Genomic DNA, 26,809 nt, shown 5'->3' with positions numbered 1-26,809 from the left:
CAATATTAACCAATTATACGGCCTAGTGTCTATTGAAGAAGGCTTTAAAAAAATTGACGGATTTTGAAATGACGTTTTAGTGCGCGACAGACACTACAGATACATGTCTTGGGCACACAGCCTTCTTTGCCTGCTTTTTTGACCATAACATGTAGAGGTATTTTCACGCGCAAAATGAATTTTAAAAGCCGTCAATTACAATAATTCAAGCTTTTTTCGTGTGTATGCCTAAATAATTAAGAAACTCGGTATATAGCGGATATACCTAATTATTAAATTAATTAAAGTTGTTTTGCCGACCGTAACCATCGAAAACCACAGTCAGGGTACCATGAGGTAGTATACCAAATGTGGTCGAACTAAGTTGAAAACTGTAGATTCCTATAGCGGACAAACATATATAAATACAGATTACGCTTGCCGAGCTTGTTTTAATTTATCGCTTTCGCCACGAGACACGTAGGAGTTCAGTTCAGTTTTGAAGGATAGATCTTTATAAAAGGCGGCTCGTAAAATTTTAATTAATGTCTTGTTCAACTTGTTAAAATGTTCCACGCGCTCTTTAATATTTTAGCGTAAAAGGCTCATGTATTTTGGTCTTTCAGGGAGCACGTGCGAAATTTCTCGAGCCCATTTACGCTAAAATATCCAGACGCTCGTGGAACTTTTTAACAAGTTGAATAAGACATAGAGTTTATGCTAGCGTCTATAGCGGATATACCTAATTATTAAATTAATTCAATTAATTAAAGTTGTTTTGCCGGCCGTAATCGTCAAAACCACAGACAGGGTACCACGAGATGGTATACCAAATATATATATATATATGGTCAGAAATATATATACCGGTGCTCCAAGCGAATCAAAAGCCTACTACACCGGTGGTCCAGTGTTTCTTTCAGAAAATTTTCTTCGGGGGGGTTTCCCGGACATCCGGGGGTGCCGGTATCCAGTGGCGAGCGTAGCACTCCCTGTACGCCTGGCAGTGGCGTCGGAAAAAGGGGAAGCTCCGGGGGGACGGTAGACCTTTTCCGGGGAGATGCCTGAAAGAAACACTGCGGTGGTCTCATCATCAGAACGCCCTACGCCAGCGTGCACAAGCCCGGACAGGTGACAAATCCAGCATGGGTAGTAGTACCCTACTACTGATGGTCGCACCCTCGACGCAAGCCACTCATCCCGACAAAAGGAATGAAGAAGTGTGATGGTGTGAAATAAAAATATTATGTGGCATTGAAGTTGTCACGCCGCCGTTTCATATGCGAAAAAATACCCGGTGCATATTCTGTACAAACCTTGCCCGGTGTCTATTCTTTTACTGTCAGCTGAAGCATGGCCAACTTTGATCTCGCGCTCTAAAAACCATATTCCGCTAGGGGCGCTCAAACCATATTGATATATTTTGCTCGTAGGTTAACTGTTCCATGTAAAAACTTCAACGAATCATATGGATTGGCCGCTATAGCGCGAGATCAGAGTGGGCCGTGGCTCAAGCTTTTCTACCCCTGGTAGGCTGGTAGCAAAGATAATATAACTAGTAACTACGTACCCTAGATTCGAAATCACGGCGTTTCTCGATAGCGCGTTTTCTCGTTATTCTTTTACTGAGTTCGCGCCGGAAGTCGGAAAAATCGGGCTCCATAGCAGGGTGAGAAATAAGGAATTTCAATAGATAACCCAAGATTATATTACTCACATTTAGTTTTCTTTCGTTTAGAAACATTTTTAGAGCTACAAGCATGATCCATTATTGTTTTAAAACAATATAACGCAAAAATATCTGGTATCTTGAAAACCGCAAGTCAAAAACCACGGCGCAATTTTCACTAAAACTTTTTAACAAGATGTCGGTAGCCCTGCCAGCAGCGGCTCTCATAGAGATAGAAAAGAAATAGAGGCACTATTGTATCTGGCGAAGTTGACCGCGAGTGCCGACCCCCTTTTCGCCAATGTAGGAAGCCATCAGATGGGCAGATTACGTGGCGCCATCGATGCGCGGTGAAATGAAATATTTTATTCCTTTTTGAAAATCAACTGTCATTTGATGAAACAAAGGAAGGATAGATGGCGTTGCAAATTCTGCCCATCTCCGCTTTCATACATGCGCGAGGGGGGGATGAAATTTCCCGGTCAAAAACAGGGGTGCCTTAACGCGGTAATCTTCCCTCTATTTCTTTTCTATCTCTATGGCAGCAGTTTTTTCCGACTTCCGTCGGGAACTCAGTTATATTATCTTTGCTGGTAGATACCAATGAGGTAGAATAGATAGAGATCCCAATCCGCCTTCCAACACCTACCGTTTCGCGGGTGAGTGTTTGTTGAGTTGAAGAGTTAGACCTAGGAAATGAACTTAATCAAATCGTGTTGGCGCCATCTATGGTGTTATTGGAAAACTAAAACTTACTATATTTTGCAAAAGTGTCGGCTTCATAGATATAAGAAATGTATATAAAGGTCTAGATAAATTTCGGGGTGTCTAAGCCTAACATAAAATACGGAATTGACACCTAGGAGACACTGAGGAAGGCACGTGACCAAGAGCGCGAGCTCTCTTACATTTTAGTACTAAGTGCTTTCCGCAGGCCGTAGTCTTTAGACACCATCTGTTGGTGACTTTTAGTATAATTTTTAAGCAGGAGACAATGGCTCTCGCGACGATAGCACGAGCTTTCTTACCGATAGATAGCGTCTTATAAGGATAGCCTGCAGAAATTACGGGTTTCTGCTAGCTGTCTAGACCTTTATATACGTTTCCTATATCTATGGTCGGCTTATAGAAACAGATGGCGCCAACACTATTCGATAGAGTTGAAACTTAAGCCTAATTCTCCTACTCGAATAAAACGTGTCCCGCGAATCCCAGATTGGTTTGGATCTCTATTTATTCTAGCTCATTGGTAGAGACCAAAGACTAAATATACGCTTCGCTTACTAGACAGGCGTTTTCTATGTCTCAACTTGCATACCGATTGTGGCTCGATCTCGACGCTGGTCAAAATTTTCTCCTAGCTTGAGCTGTTACTAGTGGCGCCACTAGCCGCGGGTCCAAATATTAACCCAGTTTTTACAGTGCTACAGAGGTGTAAACAGGTTTTTCCTAGGAACACGCCTGTCAGCATACTGTCTATGCTGTCAGGCTGTCTAGTAAGCGAAGCGTATAACGGTATATATAGTCTTTGGTAGAGACCATACACTTTCATTGCTTCATTTGTTCACGTATCTGGAGATAGGTAAAATTTTGTAACAAACCTACTTTTTGAACAACACAGAAAAGACCAACTACAAATTCCAACATGTATAATTTCTTTATTTACAAAATATGTCATCTTATACAAAAATATAACCCAAAACCTAAATGTGATGCTTCAGTTAACAATGTCAATCAAGAAACAGTATGAACAACAAATTAGATAACAATTTGTCAAAATTTAGTTGCTTATGATTATGCTTTGTAGGAACACAAATATGCTCCCATCACCCTGATAGTAAATCATTTTTTCAATAAAGTTAAATTTTGGTTTTTATTTCATAAATAAACTGTAAAATCTTACACGATATCCAAGAATTCAACAACACCTATTAATTAAGTAGCTTCGCTAAAGTTAATTTCAACACCTAACATCAAAGCAAAGTTCATGTGTAAATTTTTTCGTTCTGCCTTTCCTGCTTAGCGAAGCTATTTAATTAATTAACGCTACAGCCCTCAGAGTTCAATTTCTAAATTAAAAAGACTTAGTAAGGCATATTTAAAGACCAATTTATAAAATTGCGCTAAAAGGCACCTTACGTAAAATAATTTTTCAAATCTTAAATTCAAATATATATAAAAATATAACTCATCTTTAAAAGTACAAGGTTGACTTTAGAATGAAAAAAAAACTTTAAAGAAGAGTACAGGCACTTAAATTTTCACGTGCGGTTTCTTATCTATTGTAAATTTTAACTCCATACATCGGCAGAGTAGCGGCGTTGGGATTCCATCCTCTTCAAGTATGATTCAGCATCGGCTTTGCTCTTACCACCTTCCTTTTCAATAATATCCAGAATAAGATCATGAACGTCGCGAGCCATAGTCCTGGCATCTCTGTTGAAACATTAAAATATGGGTTTTAAAAATGCTTAAGAAGTTACTGCCTAATTTAAATATGCTGCCTGAATAATAATTACTACAGACTTGCGCCACCGCCTAATTCAACTCATTCTTTGCTAAAATGTGGCCATGGACATAAAATGTCCATGATGTGGCGTACATCATGCGCAACATGGTTTACTTGGAGCGGTAGTAGTTTTCCTACTGCAGTAGTGGTACTTTTGATATAACCCCCCCCAAGTGAATGGTCAGTGTTTTGATCACCACCCTGAGTGCCACCCGTTTGGTCTTGATTTGGGGGTGACACCTGACCGTGAATAAAATTAAAACATACAAACTAGAGACTAGTAAGTAGCATACCGTGATTTCCTCCCCGGGTGTCACCCATGCTAGCTACGCCACTGCATAAGTGTTGTTTATTGAATACCAAACGTTTGTTGAGCCTTGTTATGGCTCTTTTTTATTCATTGATGTTAATAAAGCTTCCATGGGGTTAAGGGGAGTTTACAGTAACGATACAAAAACACTTACCCGCAAACATAGATATGTCCACTGTTTTCTCCAATCGCGTTCCATATTTCCTGCCTGGTTTTCTGAATCAAATGCGTTACGTATACCTTCTCTGGCTGTTCTCGGGAGAAGGCTAAGTGTATTTTGGTTAGAATGCCCTCATCTTGGTACTTCTTCAATTCCTCTTCGTATAAGAAATCTTCAGCCTTCTTACGGCATCCAAAATATAATATAGAATCTCCAACTGGCTTTCCTAAATACACAAAATACAAAAATGTTTCATTGTACTTCTGGAAATAAGAGAGATTAATGATCCATTACCTTCGTTTTTAAGGAACGACCTTTCCTGAATGAAACCCCGGAACGGGGCCAGACCAGTTCCGGGACCAATCATAATGACTGGAGTTTGTGGTTTGCTAGGAAGACGGAATTGCGAGCGCCTGACAAAAACGGGAACAGTGGGTTTATGACCATTGTCTACCCTCTTCTGTTTTAACCAGCCAGTGGCAACACCTTCAATGCGCCTATTTGTTTTGGTTTCATAATCGACCATAACAGCCGTTATATGAATTGTTTCTGGGAACAGCTAGAGTTAAAAAATTATATTAATTATCAACATATTTCTTTTATTTTAAGAATGGAAAGTTCTTTTAAAATACTGAGTAACTTTCCATTAACCTAATGAACTAAACACTTACTTTTGGTGATGATGAAATGGAATAGTAACGACATTGGAGACGAGGAAGCAACTCTAATAAATGATCTAAGGCTGGCTTAAGTGAAGGTAAATCTTCAATAATGTGAACTATACTACGGCAACTTTTGACAATCCATTCATTGTATAAAGCCTAAAATATAAATATATTTCTTAAAAAAAATTTACTTTAAAGTAGTAAATTATTATTACAACTTGTAAATGTTTAAAATAAATTACACCAATTTGTAAAGCTGCTAAAAATAATTGAATCTTAATTATTAACAGAAAGAAGAGAGTGCCAATATTTTGGTAACAAATCAGTACCCTCTAACGTGCGTGGGTATAGAAATCTTGTCTATCAAATACGTTACTTAACACTTTCTCCCGCTCCCAGGGATTGAAGGAGGAAAAACCAGTTTTCTATCTCCATTTACAAGGTGAAATCGAATTACTAACTTATAGCCCCAGGATAGTCGAATGGGTTCTGACGACTATGAAGTCTTTGGCTCAAGGTGAAAAATCTTTTAGATCAACAACTAGCAAGAGATATTTGCCAAACTGATGGTTAAAATCCCATTTACATCCTACCAAACTTATAATTAAATAGGCTGTATGATGGGGAAATTCAACACCAAATGACTAAGCCCAACAAAATGTATGGGGTAGTGGCAGTACTACGTCACACACACGACGTTAACCAGGTTTATTCCTATTCATAAAAAATTCGCGCCCACAATGGCGGCCATGGCCAACGCTACCAAGTGCTACTACTCTATTCGTTGTTACTTTGTGGTTAGATTAATAATCCGTGGCACCTTTGATCCCGTCTCGTCACTATAGAGACTTGGCACTCCATAGCTTTGGCCATGGCCGCCATTGTGGTATTATTTTTCTCCCCACGATAAAAACTATTTAAAAAAAACTGTGACGTAGCACTGCCAAGTCCCTATTACGACCCAACTGCCCACGCCCCCACCCCGACGGTCACGAGTTTAAGTCGGCCATGACACTTATAGCGTTTTCCATTTGATTGCTCGAGATTCACTCTGAATCTGTCTCTGACGTCATAGATCTCGCCCCAATCGACTAGAGTAAAAAAGCAAATTGAACATTCCATGAACATATTCCCGCGCTTTGCTGTTTTTCGTCTGCTTGTAATTTGAATTTTCGCGTCTTGGTCTGCCATTTTGCCAAAAAATCTAAAAGGAACACGCGAAAATTTGCTCCCATCTCGATCCGTTGATCTGTCGAAATTGGAAGATCGGTTTTGGGCGATCTCAGAGCACCCAAGAGCGTGAAATGGAACACGCGAAACTTGATCGGAGCAGATCCGAGGACGCTAATGGAACATAAAATGTTGATCAGAGCGATCTAGAGTTCTCGAGAGCAGTCAAATGGAAAATGCTATTAGTCTAATAGCGTTTTCCATTTGACTGCTCCGAACACTCTAGGTCGCTCTGATCACGGCCAACTTTGATCACGCACTGTTCACGCTACAGCGGCCAACACATTCGTCGAAATTCCGCGAGCAAGGATTTTCCCCCTATAAACTGTACTAAAACGTGTAGCAGCTCAGCGCCACGCTCGTTTTTATATTGGCTTCAATTTAAAACTATTATAAAAAATAATCCGCTAGGGGCGGTCAACTCATACACATCTTTTGCTCAAATTAGGTTAACACAGAAACGTCAACGAATGAGATGGCCGCTGTAGCGCGAGAGATCAAAGTTGACCGTGCTCTGATCAACATTTTATGTACTATGGAAAACTGGCTAAGCCTTGTACATATAACTAAGTTTAAAAATAAAATCCACTATTGTACAATTTGAAACTGTACAATAGTGGATTTTATTTTTAAACTTATTTTATGTACTATTTGCGTGCTAATGCACTAATAAAGGTAAGAAGTTCCTTTCCCCTTTTTACTAACGTCGTAAGTATATAGTTCCCCCCCCCCCCTTTTGAAAACTTTCTGCGTGCGCCCCTGCCCAAAACCGATCCGCCAATTTCGACAGATCAACGGATCGCAGAGCAATTTTTTGCGTGTTCCTTTAGGATTTTTTTGGCAAAATGGCCGACCAAGACGCGAAAATTCAAATTACTAGCAGACGAAAAACAACAACGCACGGGAATATGTTAATGGTATGTTCCATTTGCGGTTTTACTCTAGTCGAGTGGGGTGAGATCTATGACGTAAGAGACAGATTCGGAGCGAATCTCGAGCAATCAAATGGAAAACGAAAACGCTATAAAAGACGGTGATTATTTTCCAGGATCGTAAGGTTTTTTGTCTCGTCATTTCGATGTACAATAATGCCATGGTGGCCGTTTAAAGGCTGTTATTAGATACTACAAATTGAACCATTATTAATCCAAGATGCTAATAACTTATCCTTTTCTGACGAGGTCTATAAAACCGGGTTTATTAAACCCAGGAATCCATACCTCTACTTGGAATGCTTATCCTGGCGTATCGCGTATGGTAAGATCACTCTGACGGCTTTGGCCCCGCCTACGAAAGAAAAAATCCCTTCTGCGCCCGCTCCCCTCTCAAGTTGTTGCTTGTTAAGTTAACATAGTGACGTCAAAAAAACCCGTCAACCACATCGAGACCAGGGTTGGTCATAAGGCACTAGTCACGGCATTTGACTTCTTAAATAAATGCTCTGACTACTTAAATTAATCGAAATCTGGGGGCTTACTAGTCAATTTGACTAGTGAAAAATTTAACTAAAAAAATAAATGGCGAATATGGCGTATCATAAATTCACCATTCATCAATCCCATTTTATTTAAAAATAAACGTGATTGGCCCAATTCATGTAACTCAAGTGATAATAAATTCCTATTTCAATTCTGACAGGTAAAGCAAAATATTGGCGGTCTTTCTTGTTTTTATACCCCCACTAGTCAGTGACTACTAAAATAAATTAAGATAGGAGGCTCACTAGTCAGGCTGACTACTTAAAAAAAATATCCTCACGTCCAACCCTGATCGAGACGAAAATCTGCCGCGATAAGCATTCCAAGTAGAGATATGGATTCCTATAAACCACAATTTAATTTCCTTATGAAAAGTAAATTTTAATTTAAACCCGATTTCAAATCAAATTCAATTTATTGAGTAGTAGTATTTTGGGTAAAAAAGCCACCATAGGCAGGGTTAGAAGGAAGATTATCCAAAAATAGTTAAATACACAATTCTCTGACCTTTCCTTCTTCGGACGGAGAGCCCATCAACTTTAATTTAGCTTTTTCTTCCTCGTTCGTCGCGTATTCCGCGATTTCTTTCAGCACGTGACTGCGGGGAATGCTGGTAATGTCAACATAGTGAAGTAACGCAGTACGGTAACTGCAAGGGCATGGAAATGGGTGCTTCTTCGAGCTGTCCTCTGAGAGGTAAAAATTGTTCAAATAAACATCGGTTATATTATAAAATAAACTGATCTTATTGAAAGGTGTTTTCAACATACCATCTAGATTTCGAATAGTTATTACGGTATCTAAATCAACATCCAAATGTTTGCCGAGTTTTTCAACAAGATCGCGGTTATTCGTTGGGTAAACTCCAACGTGATCTCCAGATTCGTATCTGTAACGGGAAATTTTGGTTAGAATCATATTCACCACTCGGACTAAAGCAACTACATACCTGATTTTGGAGTTGGAAATGTCGATTTCAATGTGCATACACGAACGCTCTCCTTTGTACAATTCCCTGTTTACCATAATTGGTGCTAGATACGGGTTTTTGACATCGAACGGTCTGAAAATTGGAATAGTTATAACTGGGTTAAAAAAAAAGAGATAAAAACCACTACTGCGCAATAAAATGTGGTTTTATTACGGCCGTTTCAAACAAGTGTTGGTTAGACGTGAAGTGGTTCTTTTTTTAACAGATGTCGCTAGCGTCGAAATCAAAACAAGATGCTCAAGCCACATTTTGACCCAAAAGGCGGGACATAAAAGTACCCCTCGCGTTGATTGGCTCGTTTGTAAATTTGACGATAACTTAAATTATAGTAATTTTTAACAACATATTTTATATGGGATATATAATTTAGGATGAAGTCTACTAAATAGAGTATAAGCTGTCCAATTATAATACTCTACAATGGCTCTCTGACGACGTTATTGTTTCGCTATTTTATTTTAGCTTCGTTTTCCACTTCAGTAAAGTCGCTTTTTCGAAGAATCGGATAGATTCATTGCCATCTCTATTAACAAGGGCCTTATCATTATACAGGTGGCAGTGATAGAGCCGACTGTTGCTTTAATAAAAGAAAATTTTATTGCGCAGTAGTGGTTTTTAAAGAACTTAATTGCTTCCTAAACTTACGGTTTTTGAGTTTTGTACGAATTGAGCCTGGCAACTTCACCTTTGTATACTTTATCTTCGACAATGTCATCGTGAACTATCAATTGGTATTGTCGGAAACTAATGTCTTCGCCTGATTTCTCTACGTTAAAATGCTCGCAAACAGCTGCCCAAAAGTGCTCTTTCCATGTTATGAAATCATCTTCGATACTGTAGTGAAAATAAACTAATTAAACAAGGCTTAAGCCTATTTAATCTCGCGTACTCTACGTCGGAAAAACCTCGGGAGTACCCTCAAAACTAAGGTTGAGCGAGTAACCCAATTAACCGAATAATTCGGTCGAATATCGAGACGACTAACCTATCACGTCATTATATTATTCAGTTCTACCTTTAAGATATTAAAATTTAAAATACTTCGACTATTAAACATGTTATTCGACGAATATTTGGGACTATATTCGACGAATATTCGGGCCTATTATTCGACGAATATTCGATAAGGTAGTACTTGCATTAAGCCTTTGGTTCGAAAACTACTATTCGTCTCGGTATTCGATTAGAAAATTTTTGGGTATTAGATATTTGTCTCGATAGGATAAAAGTGCTATTCGCCGAGCCTTAGTCAAAATCCATCGAATGTACCGGGAAAAGTCTGATAAAAAACGTAAAAATAATAATTTAAAATCTATCTCGTTTAGGAATTTCCCGATAATCATTATGAAATTACGTCATCAAATTGTCCGTAATTACCATTAATAAAAATCCTAACAAAGATATACAAACTAAAAAAAAAACATTAAAACAAGTTTTGGTTTTGTAAAATACTTCTTTACATTTTTAAAGTTTTTTAAATAAGCGCTTTTCCTTTGAAAAATATATATTTTTTATTCGTATTATTACATTGAGAAGAGTGGAGCTAAATAACCTACTTTGTATTCAATTCGGGTACCAACGACACCTCAAAATTGTGCCAAAAAAAGCTATCGAGGGGGGGGGGGACATAACTATTGAAACGTTTCTACAGCTACTGTTAATTTTTCTTTTTTATTGCGTTATACTTTGTGACGAATACAATCTTTTTTTAAATCCTTGATTTAAATCTATTATACTTCACTATAATTATTGAAACATATAAATTAGTTTTGTGCCAATGTCATTTCTAAAGAAACTAAATGACAAAAAGTAATTAAATTAAGGATTATACATTTAAAGGTAAAAACCGTGTAAGAAATCTATTTGTAACCAAAACCATCACCGGAAAAAAAGCTAATTTAAATTAACTATTTTTAAAGTAAATTTCGCGGGGTCCCTTACGTAAAAAACCTTCATTGTACAACTACACGCGAAGGCGGAAATTAATCCAACGATTAAACTTTTATAGACAAATTTGGAGACACCACTGTTTTGGGCCATATCAGTGAATGGGACCTTATATGTACTCAAAACCACCGTCCAAAAAATTGTCCCAAACTTTTATAATTAAATTTCGCGGGGACTCTCACGCAAATTATAATAACAACAGCTGCTACTACTACATCATGTTCTTTAAATTGGGAAATTATAGGTTTTCAGTCCTATTTTATTTATAAATTACTCGCGTTTTATACCTATTACCATAAGGTATCATTAACTTATGCTATTACCTTAAAGCGCCCAAACATAGCAGAATTGTTTTCAATAATAATAGGCCTTTCTGTAAAGTAACATTGGCCTTCTTGTTTTGATGTTACTGCTGCGTCACGGGTGACGTATCGATGACGTTTCACTACGAAAAGCCCTGGACATAAGAGTTAATTCAAAGTTTAGCTAACCCAAGTCTTTTATTAGTGTACCGAAAACCAAATGGATCATTTGTGATCAAATAGACGCTAGCATAAACTCTATTAATGTCTTATTCAACTTGTTAAAAAGTTCCACGTGCGTCTTGATATTTAAGTATAAAATCGCTCGAGCGATTTCGCGCGAGCTCCCTAAAAGCCAGACTTTTACGGTAAATTATCAACGAGCGTGTGGAACATTTTAACAAGTGAGCCATGGACCAAGAATTTAAGGGGACTCACTGTTCCCGATATTTGGACACGGTAGGCGTGGCCTAAATCGGAAGGCTTACTGAGGTACATCAGCCGCTTTGAAGCGCCTCAAGAATTCTGTTCAACGATCACTGCGAGTTGGGGTTTAGGAGACAGTACGTGCGATAAAGTTAGGTTAGGCTTATTTCATTAACTTTTGTAAGTTTAGAAATTAAATGGATTTTAGTAAATTTGATAAAAACTCGCCCAAATGCGGCTAACTGATTATTTTTACTAAACACAATGGATAATTAATTACTTAAACTTTTAAAGGCCCAATTCCAAAAATAAAAGGTCGAAAACACACTAAGCCTAATCATTTAACCGACCACAACGGCGCCATTTTGTAAAGCTAGGAGCAACAAACACAAGGAGAACGCAGCTAGCCTTTAAACACGCTAACGCAATGTTGTGTACAAATTTCATTGGACGAGCATCACAAGCCTGTACACAACGTTTTACGGGCGGGGGGGGGGGAAGACAATTTCCGTATTTTCCCCTTCCGACGGTAGCAGGCGTTAATGCATCTAACAAATGAAAATTGTACACAAGAAAATGCACGACTTTTGACGAGTTGCGTTCTCCTTGTGTGGGCAGTGCTGTGTTTGTTGCTCCTAGCTTCCAGCTTCTCTACGAAACTACCGCCAGGAAATCGACTTCAGCGACGCCAAGTTTGTCCACATTGACCTAAAATTAGCCGTGATTTTCCTATTCCCAGTATTCACGCGTGCTTTTTAAAGCCTGAACAACGAGTCCCTTTAGATTCTTGGTCCATGGTTGAACAGGAAAGAATAAGCCTTTCTATAAAGCCATTACGCACGCCCAACTTGTTTTAATGTATCGCTTTCATCACGAGATACGTAGGAGTTCAGTTCAGTTTTGAAGGTTAGATCTTTATAAAAAGGGCGACTCGTCGAATTTTAATTCGTGTCTTGTTCAACTTGTTAAAATGTTCCACGCGCTCTTTAATATTTCAGCGTAAAAGGCTCGCGCATTTTTTTTTATTTCAGGGAACACGCGCGAAATCGCTCGAGCCCATTTACGCTAAAATATCAAGACGCGCTTGGAACTTTTTAATAAATTGAATAAGATTATGCTATCGTCTATTGGCTATCATAGTGAAACGTCACTTCTAAGTCACGAGTGACGCGCCCGATACATCTAAACAAGAAGGCCAATGTTACTTTATAGAAAGGCCTATTTACGCTAACGCTTATTGAAGATATCAAATAATTATCTATCAGAGTATTATTGTTGAAACGTCATATTACGAAAAAAATATTGTGAAATAAAATTATCAAAGAAAAATGTACATATTTTATATTTCATTATCTTAACGATAATATTAATCTATTTCTCTACAAGGTTATTTAAAATTAACGTCAATGAGTACACTTGCGCAATAACGTTCAAAATGTTAACGGTACAAGTACAACTGAAGTAAATTATAGCACTACGAATTTAATGATTTACTGACATTTGTACTGAATTTTACCACTACCAGAAGTAGATAATACGCTTCTTTTGGGAGATAACTACGCATCTGAAATAATCAGCTAGGCTAATACCAAGGCACCACCTAAGACCAAGTCATCGTGAGACTTTTAAAGCCATTAATTCAGGTGGCCGGGTTACAATGCGTAGGAGGGTGGTGGCAAGCCCTTCATGCCACGCAAACCTACACTCACTATTACCATTAACCTCTACAAGTTTTTATGGAAGGGGAAACCGAAGAGACGTAGATAGTAAATTAAAGTTCATTTTTATACTGAAATATGTATGGAAAATTTACTTTTTGGTTTACTAAACTGACAAGGAGACTACCCGAGGTGTTACACACCGATTTTGTTCAAACTCGGGGGATTGGTAGACCTTCATGTAACTTGAAAAATCCTAAAGGGATTTTATTCAATGGGCAACGGGTTTTCCATGGCAACGAAAAATGTTTTTGACAACATAAAATAACATGGGATTTTGACCGATTTCCCTGTGAAAAAAATTGATAAAAATGTCACCAATTTTGATTTTTTTCGTCAATTTTTATCAATTTTTTTATAATTTTGGTATTTTAATTTTTTTTCAACTTTGTAAAATGTTTCACAGGGGGGACACCCTTGGAATCGGTCAAAATCCCATGTTATTTTCAATGGGAAAATTTCCATTTTAAGTTGTCAAAAACATTTTTCGTTGCCATGGCAAACCCGTTGCCCATTGAATAAAATCCCTTTAGGATTTTTCAAGTTACATGAAGGTCTACCAATGCCCCGGGTTTGGACAAAATCGGTGCGTAACACCTCGGGTAGTCTCCTTGTGAGTCTATAAGCCCGGTTTTATAAGTATTGTTTGAAAGTGGTATAATGTTCACATATATTAACTAATTTTTTGAGGTAATAATCCGTTCTATAAAGTAACTTGGGCCTTCTTGTACCCAGAATTAGTGTTGTTAATTTTCCGGAAAAATAAAATGCGGAAATCTTTCCGCAAATAAAAAATTGAAACCTAAATTACTTTTTAAGGGTTTTTAATGTTTTAAACTTTTTATCGATATAAAATGTTTAATATCAGTAAACATAGTACAAAACATTAATAGTATTACATTGTTAATCAGTTTAAACTAGGTTTAGTTTTACTTTCAGATTCGAAAAAATGAGGCAAAAATGCCGCTATATTTAAATTTGCTAACAATATATTAGACTAATCATGGAGTGAAAACTTTTTATTTATTTTCGGAAATATACGGAATATTTTCCGGAAAAAAGGCCTCGGTCATTTTCCGGAAAATTTCCCGACTTAGAACACTACCCAGAATATTTCTACTACTAGAGAATGACTGGACACTACGGTCAATTTTATTTCAGGCAGTTGTAGGCCCGGAACCAATGATATACGGGGTTGATTTGATTGACAATTAAAGGGCAGTGCTTGCTGTTAGAGTGGGGGGGGGGGGGGGGGAAATGGCAACAACGTTCAAAATCGTCTCAACAGTCATTCTTCTTAAGCATATAAAAATACCCAAGGTTTTTTGGTGAACAAATACGTACTAGACCATGACGGGGTCATCGCGAATTTTGCGTACGGAATTTTAAACCTCAAAGTTATTTTAGAAATCAGAGCACGATTTTCGCGTTGATTTAAAACTGATTTTCGACCCAATTTGGCGATTTTCAAGTTGACTTCAGGATTTCTAAAATCATTTTACTCTCGTAGTCATTCATTTTATCATTAATAATTGTGCAAATTATTTCCTGGATGCAAAACAATCAAAACTACACTTAATTTTCAAAGAAATTTAGTAGTTTAAAGCAAGTGTCGGCTCGACGTCAAGTAACTGTTTTTTCAACAGATGTCGCTAACTTCGATATCAAAACGAGATAGTTAAGCTACATTTTGACCCAAAAGGCGATCACCATAGCAAGCTTATAGGTACCCCTCGCGTCGATTGAATGTATGTAAATTAGTCAATAACAGCAATTATAAACAATATTTTTAAATGGAATGTATAATTTAGGTAAAAGCCCACAAAATAGAGTATAAGTTGTCTAAATATAATACTTTACAATGGCTCTCTGACGACGTTATCAATTCGCTATTTTGAATTTTAGCTTCCTTTGCCATTAATAGATGGCACCACGCTCTCCAGTAAAGCCGTTTTTTTCGAAAAATCGGATAGATTTAGACGGATTTAGAGCTCGGGGTAACGGATAAATTAACCGCAAAAATTCGATTACCTGTTTATTTATGGATATTATTAACGACTATTTTACGATTTAATATGCAACAAATAAGATTTTATCCGGATAATTTTCGGATATGGATATGGATATAAAAGAAATGAACGGAAAATTTCCTATCCGAACGCCGAGCTCTGGATAGATTCATGGCTATCTCTAATAACAGAGGCCTTCTCATAATACAGGTGGAAATGATAGAGCCGACAGTGGCTTTAAAGGATTACGATGCTATTATAATTGAGTGGTTGCTTAAGAGTATATGTGACGTAATTTAGAAAAAGATGTGACGTAATTTAGAAAAAGATGTGACGTAATTTAGAAAAAGATGTGACGTAATTTAGAAAAAGATGTGACGTAATTTAGAAAAAGATGTCACGTAATTTAGAAAAAGATGTCACGTAATTTAGAAAAAATGTCACGTAATTTAGAAAAAATGTCACGTAATTTAGAAAAAATGTCACGTAATTTAGAAAAAATGTCACGTAATTTAGAAAAAATGTCACGTAATTTAGAAAAAATGTCACGTAATTTAGAAAAAATGTCACGTAATTTAGAAAAAATGTCACGTAATTTAGAAAAAATGTCACGTAATTTAGAAAAAATGTCACGTAATTTAGAAAAAATGTCACGTAATTTAGAAAAAACGTCACGTCATTTAGAAAAAACGTCACGTCATTTAGAAAAAACGTCACGTCATTTAGAAAAAACGTCACGTCATTTAGAAAAAACGTCACGTCATTTAGAAAAAACGTCACGTCATTTAGAAAAAACGTCACGTCATTTAGAAAAAACGTCACGTCATTTAGAAAAAACGTCACGTCATTTAGAAAAAACGTCACGTCATTTAGAAAAAACGTCACGTCATTTAGAAAAAACGTCACGTCATTTAGAAAAAACGTCACGTCAATTAGAAAAAACGTCACGTCAATTAGAAAAAACGTCACGTCAATTAGAAAAAACGTCACGTCATTTAGAAAAAACGTCACGTCATTTAGAAAAAACGTCACGTCATTTAGAAAAAATGTCACGTCATTTAGAAAAAATGTCACGTCATTTAGAAAAAATGTCACGTCATTTAGAAAAAATGTCACGTCATTTAGAAAAAATGTCACGTCATTTAGAAAAAATGTCACGTCATTTAGAAAAAATGTCACGTCATTTAGAAAAAATGTCACGTCATTTAGAAAAAATGTCACGTCATTTAGAAAAAATGTCACGTCATTTAGAAAAAATGTCACGTCATTTAGAAAAAATGTCACGTCATTTAGAAAAAATGTCACGTCATTTAGAAAAAATGTCACGTCATTTAGAAAAAATGTCACGTCATTTAGAAAAAATGTCACGTCATTTAGAAAAAATGTCACGTCATTTAGAAAAAATGTCACGTCATTTAGAAAAAATGTCACGTCATTTAGAAAAAATGTCACGTAAGTTAGAAAAAATGTCACGTAAGTTAGAAAAAATGTCACGTAAGTTAGAAAAAAATGTCACGTAAGTTAGAAAAAAATGTCACGTCATTTAGAAAAAATGTCACGTCATTTAGAAAAAATGTCACGTAAGTTAGAAAAAATGTCACGTAAGTTAGAAAAAATGTCACGTAAGTTAGAAAAAATGTCACGTAAGTTAGAAAAAATGTCACGTAAGTTAGAAAAAATGTCACGTAAGTTAGAAAAAATGTCACGTAAGTTAGAAAAAATGTCACGTAAGTTAGAAAAAATGTCACGTAAGTTAGAAAAAATGTCACGTAAGTTAGAAAAAATGTCACGTAAGTTAGAAAAAATGTCACGTAAGTTAGAAAAAAATGTCACGTAAGTTAGAAAAAAATGTCACGTAAGTTAGAAAAAAATGTCACGTAAGTTAGAAAAAAATGTCACGTAAGTTAGAAAAAAATGTCACGTAAGTTAGAAAAAAATGTCACGTAAGTTAGAAAAAAATGTCACGTAAGTTAGAAAAAAATGTCACGTAAGTTAGAAAAAGATGTCACGTAAGTTAGAAAAAGATGTCACGTAAGTTAGAAAAAGATGTCACGTAAGTTAGAAAAAGATGTCACGTAAGTTAGAAAAAGATGTCACGTAAGTTAGAAAAAGATGTCACGTAAGTTAGAAAAAGATGTCACGTAAGTTAGAAAAAGATGTCACGTAAGTTAGAAAAAGATGTCACGTAAGTTAGAAAAAGATGTCACGTAAGTTAGAAAAAGATGTCACGTAAGTTAGAAAAAGATGTCACGTAAGTTAGAAAAAGATGTCACGTAAGTTAGAAAAAGATGTCACGTAAGTTAGAAAAAGATGTCACGTAAGTTAGAAAAAGATGTCACGTAAGTTAGAAAAAGATGTCACGTAAGTTAGAAAAAGATGTCACGTAAGTTAGAAAAAGATGTCACGTAATTTAGAAAAAGATGTCACGTAATTTAGAAAAAGATGTCTCGTAATTTAGAAAAAGATGTCTCGTAATTTAGAAAAAGATGTCTCGTAATTTAGAAAAAGATGTCTCGTAATTTAGAAAAAGATGTCTCGTAATTTAGAAAAAGATGTCAGGTAAGTTAGAAAAAGATGTCTCGTAAGTTAGAAAAAGATGTCTCGTAAGTTAGAAAAAGATGTCTCGTAAGTTAGAAAAAGATGTCTCGTAATTTAGAAAAAGATGTCTCGTAATTTAGAAAAAGATGTCTCGTAATTTAGAAAAAGATGTCTCGTAATTTAGAAAAAGATGTCTCGTAATTTAGAAAAAGATGTCTCGTAATTTAGAAAAAGATGTCTCGTAATTTAGAAAAAGATGTCTCGTAATTTAGAAAAAGATGTCTCGTAATTTAGAAAAAGATGTCTCGTAATTTAGAAAAAGATGTCTCGTAATTTAGAAAAAGATGTCTCGTAATTTAGAAAAAGATGTCTCGTAATTTAGAAAAAGATGTCTCGTAATTTAGAAAAAGATGTCTCGTAATTTAGAAAAAGATGTCTCGTAATTTAGAAAAAGATGTCTCGTAATTTAGAAAAAGATGTCTCGTAATTTAGAAAAAGATGTCTCGTAATTTAGAAAAAGATGTCTCGTAATTTAGAAAAAGATGTCTCGTAATTTAGAAAAAGATGTCTCGTAATTTAGAAAAAGATGTCTCGTAATTTAGAAAAAGATGTCTCGTAATTTAGAAAAAGATGTCTCGTAATTTAGAAAAAGATGTGACGTCATTTAGAAAAAGATGTGACGTCATTTAGAAAAAGATGTGACGTCATTTAGAAAAAGATGTGACGTCATTTAGAAGATTAGGAGGCTGTTCCCATTTCTATCGCCAGGTGACGCCAGCTCCGTGGCGATTTCTAATTAACACGTGACACCTAGCGTACGTAGCGAGCCGTTATTAAAGCCCCCAAGTACCGTGTATAGTCGGAAGGAAAAATCTGCCTCATTTTTACACACAATCCCCAATCCTAGCGGTACGTCAATTGCAAATTTTTGGCCTTTTTTAGTCTCAAAATGTGCGTACTTTTTTTAAATTAAGACCGACTTTGTTGAATATTACATTTTTAGTTAGTTCTGATCATTTCTGAACTACGTTTTCGGTAGCATTAAAAAATTCAATTTTAAGTCAGATTTAGGCCAAAATAAGCGGGACCCCACGTACTATGGTGATATTTGAATTTCGTAGAAATGGATACAGGCGCCGTCTACCTCGTTTGCGTTTAGCTACCTTATTTCCAAAACCCAGTTAACTTGAAAATTTCGGTTTGTCGAAAAATTAATTTAAATTTACGTGTTCGCGTTTCGCTACCATATTACTAAAACCAGGTAACTCAAAAAATTCGGTGTGTCTAATCATTTATTTAAATTTCAGTGTTCGCGTTTCGCTACCTTATTTCCAAAACCAGGAAACTCGAAAGATTATTTTTCGATAAAATTCCTCTTGGTTTTGTTAAGTTATTGTACAAGATGATTGAAAATTGGTTGAAATTTAAATTTAATATTTAAAATATAGTGAATACATCGGGGGGATTGTGTGTACCTAAATGTCCGTGACATCTTGTTACTCTTTGTTACGAGGGTGGTGATTTTCGATGCAAGTTAATTTGTCAACGCTCTCTAAGAGCTTTTAAAAAAATGGCCATTCAAACGCAATATACTGGCATCCCATTTGTTTGATATAAGTAATTTTCGTTGCTGCCTTTCAGCTGATAAAACAATCAAATTGTCGACGTAAGTTATCACTGAAATGTGACTGAAGGTAACACGCAGCTAAGTACATATTTGGTAATGGCCTAAATTCGCGGATAAGACAAGCGCTACGCACGATTAGATTCAATATCACGGCAGTTATCAACGTTCAAGGTGAAATTCGACAATAAGGACTTTCCAATTGAGAAGAGTACGGAATCAATGATAAAATAAAAAGCTATTTATAAAAACTAATGCTGTGTTTAAAAAAAGAACAGTTTCCTTTTGAGCCTTGGAAAATTGGACGTTTGATATCTCCGAAACCGTTAGGCCGATAAATGTTGAGGACACATCAATCGATAAAGAATATCGAGCACCTAGTTGTGGTAATATCAATTTTGAGCATTCTCGTAAAATTGGGCGTTTGATATCTCCGAAACCGTTAGACCGATATAAATGTTGATGACACATCAATCGATAAAGAATATCGAGCACCTAGTTGTGGTAATATCAATTTTGAGCATTCTCGTAAAATTGAGCGTTTGATATCTCCGAAACCGTTAGGCCGATAAATGTTGATGACACATCAATCGATAAAGAATATCGAGCACCTAGTTGTGGTAATATCAATTTTGAGCATTCTCGTAAAATTGGGCGTTTGATATCTCCGAAACCGTTAGGCCGATAAATGTTATGACACATCAATCGATAAACAATATCGAGCACCTAGTTGTGGTAATATCAATTTTGAGCATTATCATAAAATTGAGCGTTTGATGTCTCTGAACCCGTTAGGCCGAGAAATGTTGATGACACATCAATCGATAAAGAATATCGAGCACCTAGTTGTGGTAATATCAATTTTGAGCATTCTCGTAAAATTGAGCGTTTGATATCTCTGAAGCCATTTGGGTAATAATTGTTTATTATACATCAATGATAAATCTATCGATAGAACATATTGTGAACTCACTGCCGCATAATTAATTTGGGTTAGAAATGTTTATCGATTGGGGAAATTAGGGATTTGTAAATTGGGTATTTGATATCTCTGACATGATGACATCGTTAAGACCAGAAACGTTTATTATACATCAATTAAATAAAGATTTAAATCAAACGACTTTTCAAAAATAGATTACGTAAATCATCTATTACACTGTATTTAGGATAATGCACGAAGAAATACGAATTCACAGCAAACTAAATTACCAGTAGTAATTTCATTTAATTTTTAGTATACATTCCCGTCGAAAATAAATCAATTTGGCAAGAAAAAAATATGTTCAAAATCATTTAAATTACAGAAAACGATTTAAATTAAGTAAACCGCTTACTAGCAAGTATATTGTGTTTTGCGCAAACGGGAAATAAAAAATGTCTATTTTTGTACCCGCCAAAATGACATACTCAAGGCTTACAAATAGGTTTCGAAACGGTATGATTTAGTATTCAACTAAATTTACATAAAGTATAGGGTACACAAATAACTGAATAAATTACCCTTTTTGACAAATTCTCAACGGACAAAAATTCTTGCGATCTACAACAAAAGGCTTTTCGCTAGCTTATTTCCAAAACAATGTGTCTCATAAACTTGTAAAAATATTTAAGTACATTCTTGATACGCGCGCAACGTCACTATAGCTTAGTTCCAAAACAATGCATCTCAAAAGATAAAATTAATATTTTAAGTATATATGCATGTTGAAATGATCATTCGAAAAACGGTAAGATATACAATTCGCCTAAATCAAGTTACTTGGTTTTGGAACAAGGTAAAGCATTACAGGGTTGCAACAGATTTTTAGATTAAAATTATCCGACGTGTTCAGGTTTCCCTGATCATGTCTAGAGACTCTGCTTTTTTAAACAAAAATTTAAGATTGAAAAAAAAATATACCCAACATTGCGGCCAAAGCCAAAGCTACGGAGTGTTAGCTCCCTATAAAGCTCCCGATAACAAATAAAAAATTGAACCCAATAACAGAGACAAATGACCTAATAAGCCAAACTAAAACCCCGAGAACCACACGGCCAATTAAACACCATTCAATCATGATAAATTATTGCATTTAACACATTGAACTTGTTACATTGGAATGTAGAACGTCCCTATTTTGAAAAGAGGCTCTGCGCTTCAGAGATTATCCAAAGGGTTTAAGCGTAAGTCGATAATTAGGGATTCACTTAAGTGTATCGCTTAGTCGAGATAAATACGCGATTTAAATACAAATTATCACAGGCCGGTACCATAAGTAACATAATAGGAATAAGTATGACACTTGATTTATTTATTCTGGTTTGAAGTATAGCATTTGAGATGGCGCCACGGTGGCCGAAAAAAAACAAAATACGTTTTCAAGTGTGTGTCAAAACTGGAAACGTAAACAGAAACGCAACATAATTAAATTTTGCGTTTACGTTTCAGTTTGGTTTTCCGTTCGATTTTTACGTATGTGTGTTCTAGGCTTAACATTTTAACGCGTGCTTTTAGAAACCAAGCATCAGATATGAAGCCAAGTTTTTGCGTCGACTCAATGATATGGAATAGTTTTAACGGATAATTTTCGTGTCGACGCATAAAAATGCATTTTCTCTAACGGATAATTTTTGCGTCGACGCATAAAAATGCATTGGCTCTAACGGATAATTTTTTCGTTGACGCATAAAAGTGTATTGGCTCTAACGGAGAAGTTTCGCGTCAACGCATAAAAATGCATTGGCTCTAACGGATAATTTTTTCGTCGACGCATAAAAGTGTATTGGCTCTAACTGAGAAGTTTTGCGTCGGCGCATAAAAAATGTATTGGCTCTAACGGAAGTTTTTTGTGTCGACGCATAAAAATACATCGGTTTAAACGGATAATTTTTGCGTAGGCGCATAAAAATGTATCGGCTCTAAGGGAAAATTTTCGCGTCGACGCATAAAAATGCATTGGCTCTAACGGATAATTTTCGCGTCGACGCATAAAAATGCATTGGCTCTAACGGATAATTTTTGGGTCGACGCATAAAAATGCATTGGCTCTAACGAATAATTTTTCGTCGACGCATAAAAAACAATCGGCTCAGACGGATAATTTTTGCGTAGACGCATAAAAATATATCGGTCCTAACGGATAATTTTTGCGTCGACGCATAAAAATTCATTAGGCCTAACGGATAATTTTCGCGTCGCGTGTTTGCTTTAGTGAAAAACCGTCCTCAAAAGCGTAAAGTGTAAATTATCTTACTTGGCGTCGTCGTCGCCGAGTCCGAGATCGAAGACGCGGGTGGCGCCCATTTCTTCCAGTCGCTTATCGACGTATTTGCCCATATCATTGTAATGCTCGTAGGTTTTGTTACCTAGACCGAAGACCTGCGAACAAAACGCAAAACAATTAGTCTTAAATCACTCTTAATGACCGAATGAACAATTAAGTGCTGTTAATTAAATGGAATTTTAAAGCCGGTGTAAGCCACATCCACTATGACAGTTTAAGAAACAAGTTATTCGAACAGGGTTGCCATAATATTGTCTGATTAATAATCCCCAATTTTCCCCAAACCATTTTTAAGGCAAATATTACACAATTTTTAGGGATCGCCGAATTTTGGTTACTAGACTTAACAGAAGCTGGGGATAGTTTTGGACAGGGATGGCGGATTTAGATCAATTCGATTTTTTTTCCCAAAATCATCGATTTAAATCATACAATGTATTTTAATGTAGTATTAACTAAATTTAAATACGAAAAAAATCAATATTTTAGTGTTAACAATTTATTAATTTATCGAAAAAAAAAACATTAAAATTAAAGAAAATTAATTAATAAAATAAAAATTAAATAAAATTAATTAATAAAATAGAAATTAAATAAAATTAATTAATCAAATAAAAACATTTAAAATTAATAAATGAAATTATAAAAATAAATAAATTAATAAAATAAAATAAAATTATAAAAATAAATAAATTAATAAAATAAAATAAAATTATAAAAAAAAATAAAAATTAAATAAAAAATTAAAAATAAAAAGAAAAAAAAATAAATTAATAAAAAAAATAACAAAATAAAAAATTAAAATAAAATTATAAAAATAAATTAATAAAAAAATAAAATAATAAAAATATAAAATAAATTAAAAATTTGATAAAAATTAAATTATGAAAATAAAAATATTTGAATAAAATTTAAATCAAATAAACGGATTGAAAAAAAACCAAGGACGTTATTAAACTATCGCATTCCTTCTATCAGACAAGTTCGAAAATAGTGTTTATACACGTGGAATATAATACATTTTATAATGGCATCTTGATAATTTGAATCTGGCAATAGCTTTGAAAACATCAGAAAATTATCATCACCGTAAGAAATAAAATTCTCTAACCCGCCCACTTGAAACTGGGCCAAATGCATTGATAACACATGCTTCTTTCCTCTGTAGTCTGGCGTATCGTAGATGCCGATAGAGTTATACTCTGATAAAGGGACAAATTTTATAAATTGCATTTCGGTTGACACCATTGGATATCTGTGAACTGGCTCCCAGGATATAGAGGTAGAGTTCTACACTTCTACGGCGCTGTCTGTTCTAGGAATATGGAGTCCTCTATCTAGTGGAACTGCAGTTTACACTTAATTTTAAATTAATTCTTAAATTACGCTTTAAGTTAAAAATAAAGAATAAAGTAATCATTAATATGGGGATTTAAACCAATACTAAATTAAAACTAAGAATTAAATTTAGGGATGAAATTAGCATTAAATTAAAAGTAAGAATTAAATGTAGGGAGGAAATTAGTATTAAATTAAAACTAAGAATTAAAATCTGTAACGAAATTAATATGAAATTAAAAATCTGTAACGAAATTAATATGAAATTAAAAATCAGGAACGAAATTAATACGAAATTAAAAATCAGGAACGAAATTAATATGAAATTAAAAATCAGGAACGAAATTAACATGAAATTAAAAATCTGTAACGAAATTAATATGAAATTAAAAATCAGGAACGAAATTAATACGAAATTAAAAATCAGGAACGAAATTAATATGAAATTAAAAATCAGGAACGAAATTAACATGAAATTAAAATTAGAAACTACATTAATATATTAAGTAAATATTAATTCTTAATTTAAGTATTAATTAAAACTAAATTAAAATTAAGAAACACTATTAAATTAGAAGTATTTTATGTCCAACTTAAAGCGCCAGACTACATTATAACGATTTGTGGACCTTGTTTTGAGAAAATCATTTTGAAGGTCGTTTTATTATTTACATTTAAGCTTACGCCTACATTAACGCGAAGTTAATAATTATGAGCTTTGACGTTAAGGTGACGTCTCGAGTCACTTACCGCGTATTTGAGTCCTGTCATATCGATGTCGCCGCTCTGAAGCCACTGGTAGAATTCCTGGGCATTGTCTGTAGGGTCGCCTTCCCCGTACGTGGCCATGCAGAAGATGGCCATCGAGTTCTCGATCTCGTGTAATTTCGCCAACTCTTCCTGCATTGAAAGCACTATTATAGCCACAAGGTCAATACGTTGAAGTGAAATCAAAAAATGTAACGGAATCACCGTTCTATAATAGCGTATTGTATGTCGTCTCTTATAAAATTCGAGTGGCGGGCTAACCACTTCCTAGACATCATTCTGTACACTGATTACAGGCATATGAAACAGTCGTTTTCTAAGCTATAAGAGGACGAATAGCGTCGTTTTCTAAGCTTAAGCTATAAGAGGACGAATAGCGTCGTTTTCTAAGCTTAAGCTATAAGAGGACGAATAGCGTCGTTTTCTAAGCTTAAGCTATAAGAGGACGAATAGCGTCGTTTTTTAAGCTATAAGAGGACGAATAGCGTCGTTTTCTAAGCTCTGAAGTCCCATTTTCATGCTCGCTGGTAGCGGGTAAAAATCATCAAAATCCGCTTCAGCTATACGCTTTTTCACTTTCCGCTTCGATCTGTTTCAAACAGATATTTCAGCTTTGTTTTCACGCTTGCGAGTGGCGGAAGCCAATTTTGACGATTTTTATCCGCTACCAGCGAGCATGAAAATGGGGCTTAAGAGGACGAATAGCGTCGTTTTCTAAGCTATAAGAGGACGAATAGCGTCGTTTTTTAAGCTATAAGAGGACGAATAGCGTCGTTTTTTAAGCTATAAGAGGACGAATAGCGTCGTTTTCTAAGCTATAAGAGGACGAATAGCGTCGTTTTTTAAGCTATAAGAGGACGAATAGCGTCGTTTTTAAGCTATAAGAGGACGAATAGCGTCGTTTTCTAAGCTATAAGAGGACGAATAGCGTCGTTTTCTAAGCTATAAGAGGACGAATAGCGTCGTTTTCTAAGCTATAAGAGGAAGAATGGCGTCATTTTCTAAGCTATAGGTGGAAGAATAGCGTCGTTTAACAAGCTATAGGAGGAAGAATAGCGTCATTTACTAAGCTACAGGAGGAACAATAGCGTCGTTTTATAAGCCATACGAGGAAGAATAACAACGTTTTAGAAGATACAGCACGTGAAAATGAGCAAGAGACAAAGAGGAACGCTTACCATATCACATTCTTCAGGATCCGCGACCATGGCTTTCATGCCGTAGCGGCTGCCTTCTTTGGCCAGGCGGGTGGCGAACTCTTCGGCGGTTCCTGTTTGAGAACCATAGAAACAGACGATGTTTCGACCCTAATTCACGACGCAATTTGTTAAAAACATAGAATACACTAATAAATAACGCTAAAACGAACGAAATTGTTCGTACCGTATTTTTCATTTTTCCTACAAAACCAGACTCGTTTAGTTTGTTCAATGAAGGACTGCAAGATGGAAATTAAATTATAATTAACTTTACTAATGGAGATACAGGGTGTTACGGATAAGAGTATCGAAACTTTCTATATGCATTCTATGGGTCTCTATGAGTAAAAAATGTCCTATGAACAGGGGTCCTAAAGTGCTTCGTTACAGAGATATCGGCTCCCAAAAAACTGGACACAGCCCTAAATCTGGCAAACAATATTCTTCCTTGAACCAAATTGTTTTCATTAAACTATCAATTGTTTTTTATCCGTGAGGCGAGAAACTTTAATAACAAGTGGCAAAAGTTCATTAATGTCCTTTTAGAAGTAAAATGAGTGAGTTAATTTATTGATACGATTTCAATTATTTAATCTAAAGATACAATTGTCTAATATTGTAGCTAATATGGCACATTGGTCCAGGAACTCTTATTGCACGGACGGGCTCAAGAAAAATGGATT

At 35.5% G+C, this 26,809-nt stretch overlaps 1 protein-coding gene across 3 annotated transcripts in view; it reads right to left on the bottom strand.

Annotated features, from left to right (window-relative positions):
• Positions 1–3,290: 3,290 nt before the first annotated feature.
• The window catches only part of Cpr (Cytochrome P450 reductase), a 30,613-nt gene continuing 7,094 nt past the window's right edge, over positions 3,291–26,809 (bottom strand). For all 3 annotated transcript variants that reach the window (XM_090166123.1, XM_090166124.1, XM_090166125.1), the window contains exons 3-14: positions 26,311–26,365; positions 26,106–26,234; positions 24,910–25,059; positions 22,792–22,916; positions 9,637–9,825; positions 8,950–9,063; positions 8,771–8,889; positions 8,508–8,689; positions 5,299–5,448; positions 4,922–5,186; positions 4,622–4,853; positions 3,291–4,084 (exon numbers count right to left, since the gene is read on the bottom strand). In XM_090166123.1, the coding sequence (XP_090022249.1) occupies positions 3,940–4,084; positions 4,622–4,853; positions 4,922–5,186; positions 5,299–5,448; positions 8,508–8,689; positions 8,771–8,889; positions 8,950–9,063; positions 9,637–9,825; positions 22,792–22,916; positions 24,910–25,059; positions 26,106–26,234; positions 26,311–26,365 (1,855 nt within the window). In that variant the 3' untranslated portion in view covers positions 3,291–3,939. The remainder of the gene's footprint in view (positions 4,085–4,621; positions 4,854–4,921; positions 5,187–5,298; positions 5,449–8,507; positions 8,690–8,770; positions 8,890–8,949; positions 9,064–9,636; positions 9,826–22,791; positions 22,917–24,909; positions 25,060–26,105; positions 26,235–26,310; positions 26,366–26,809) is intronic.

The sequence above is a fragment of the Leiobunum rupestre genome, chromosome 2, assembly GCF_980474605.1.
Source record: "Leiobunum rupestre chromosome 2, qqLeiRupe1.1.hap1, whole genome shotgun sequence".
In the NCBI taxonomy this organism is placed as follows: domain Eukaryota; kingdom Metazoa; phylum Arthropoda; class Arachnida; order Opiliones; family Sclerosomatidae; genus Leiobunum; species Leiobunum rupestre.
Note: the sequence above shows the minus strand (reverse complement) of the source record. Positions and strands in the feature narration are given on the sequence as shown.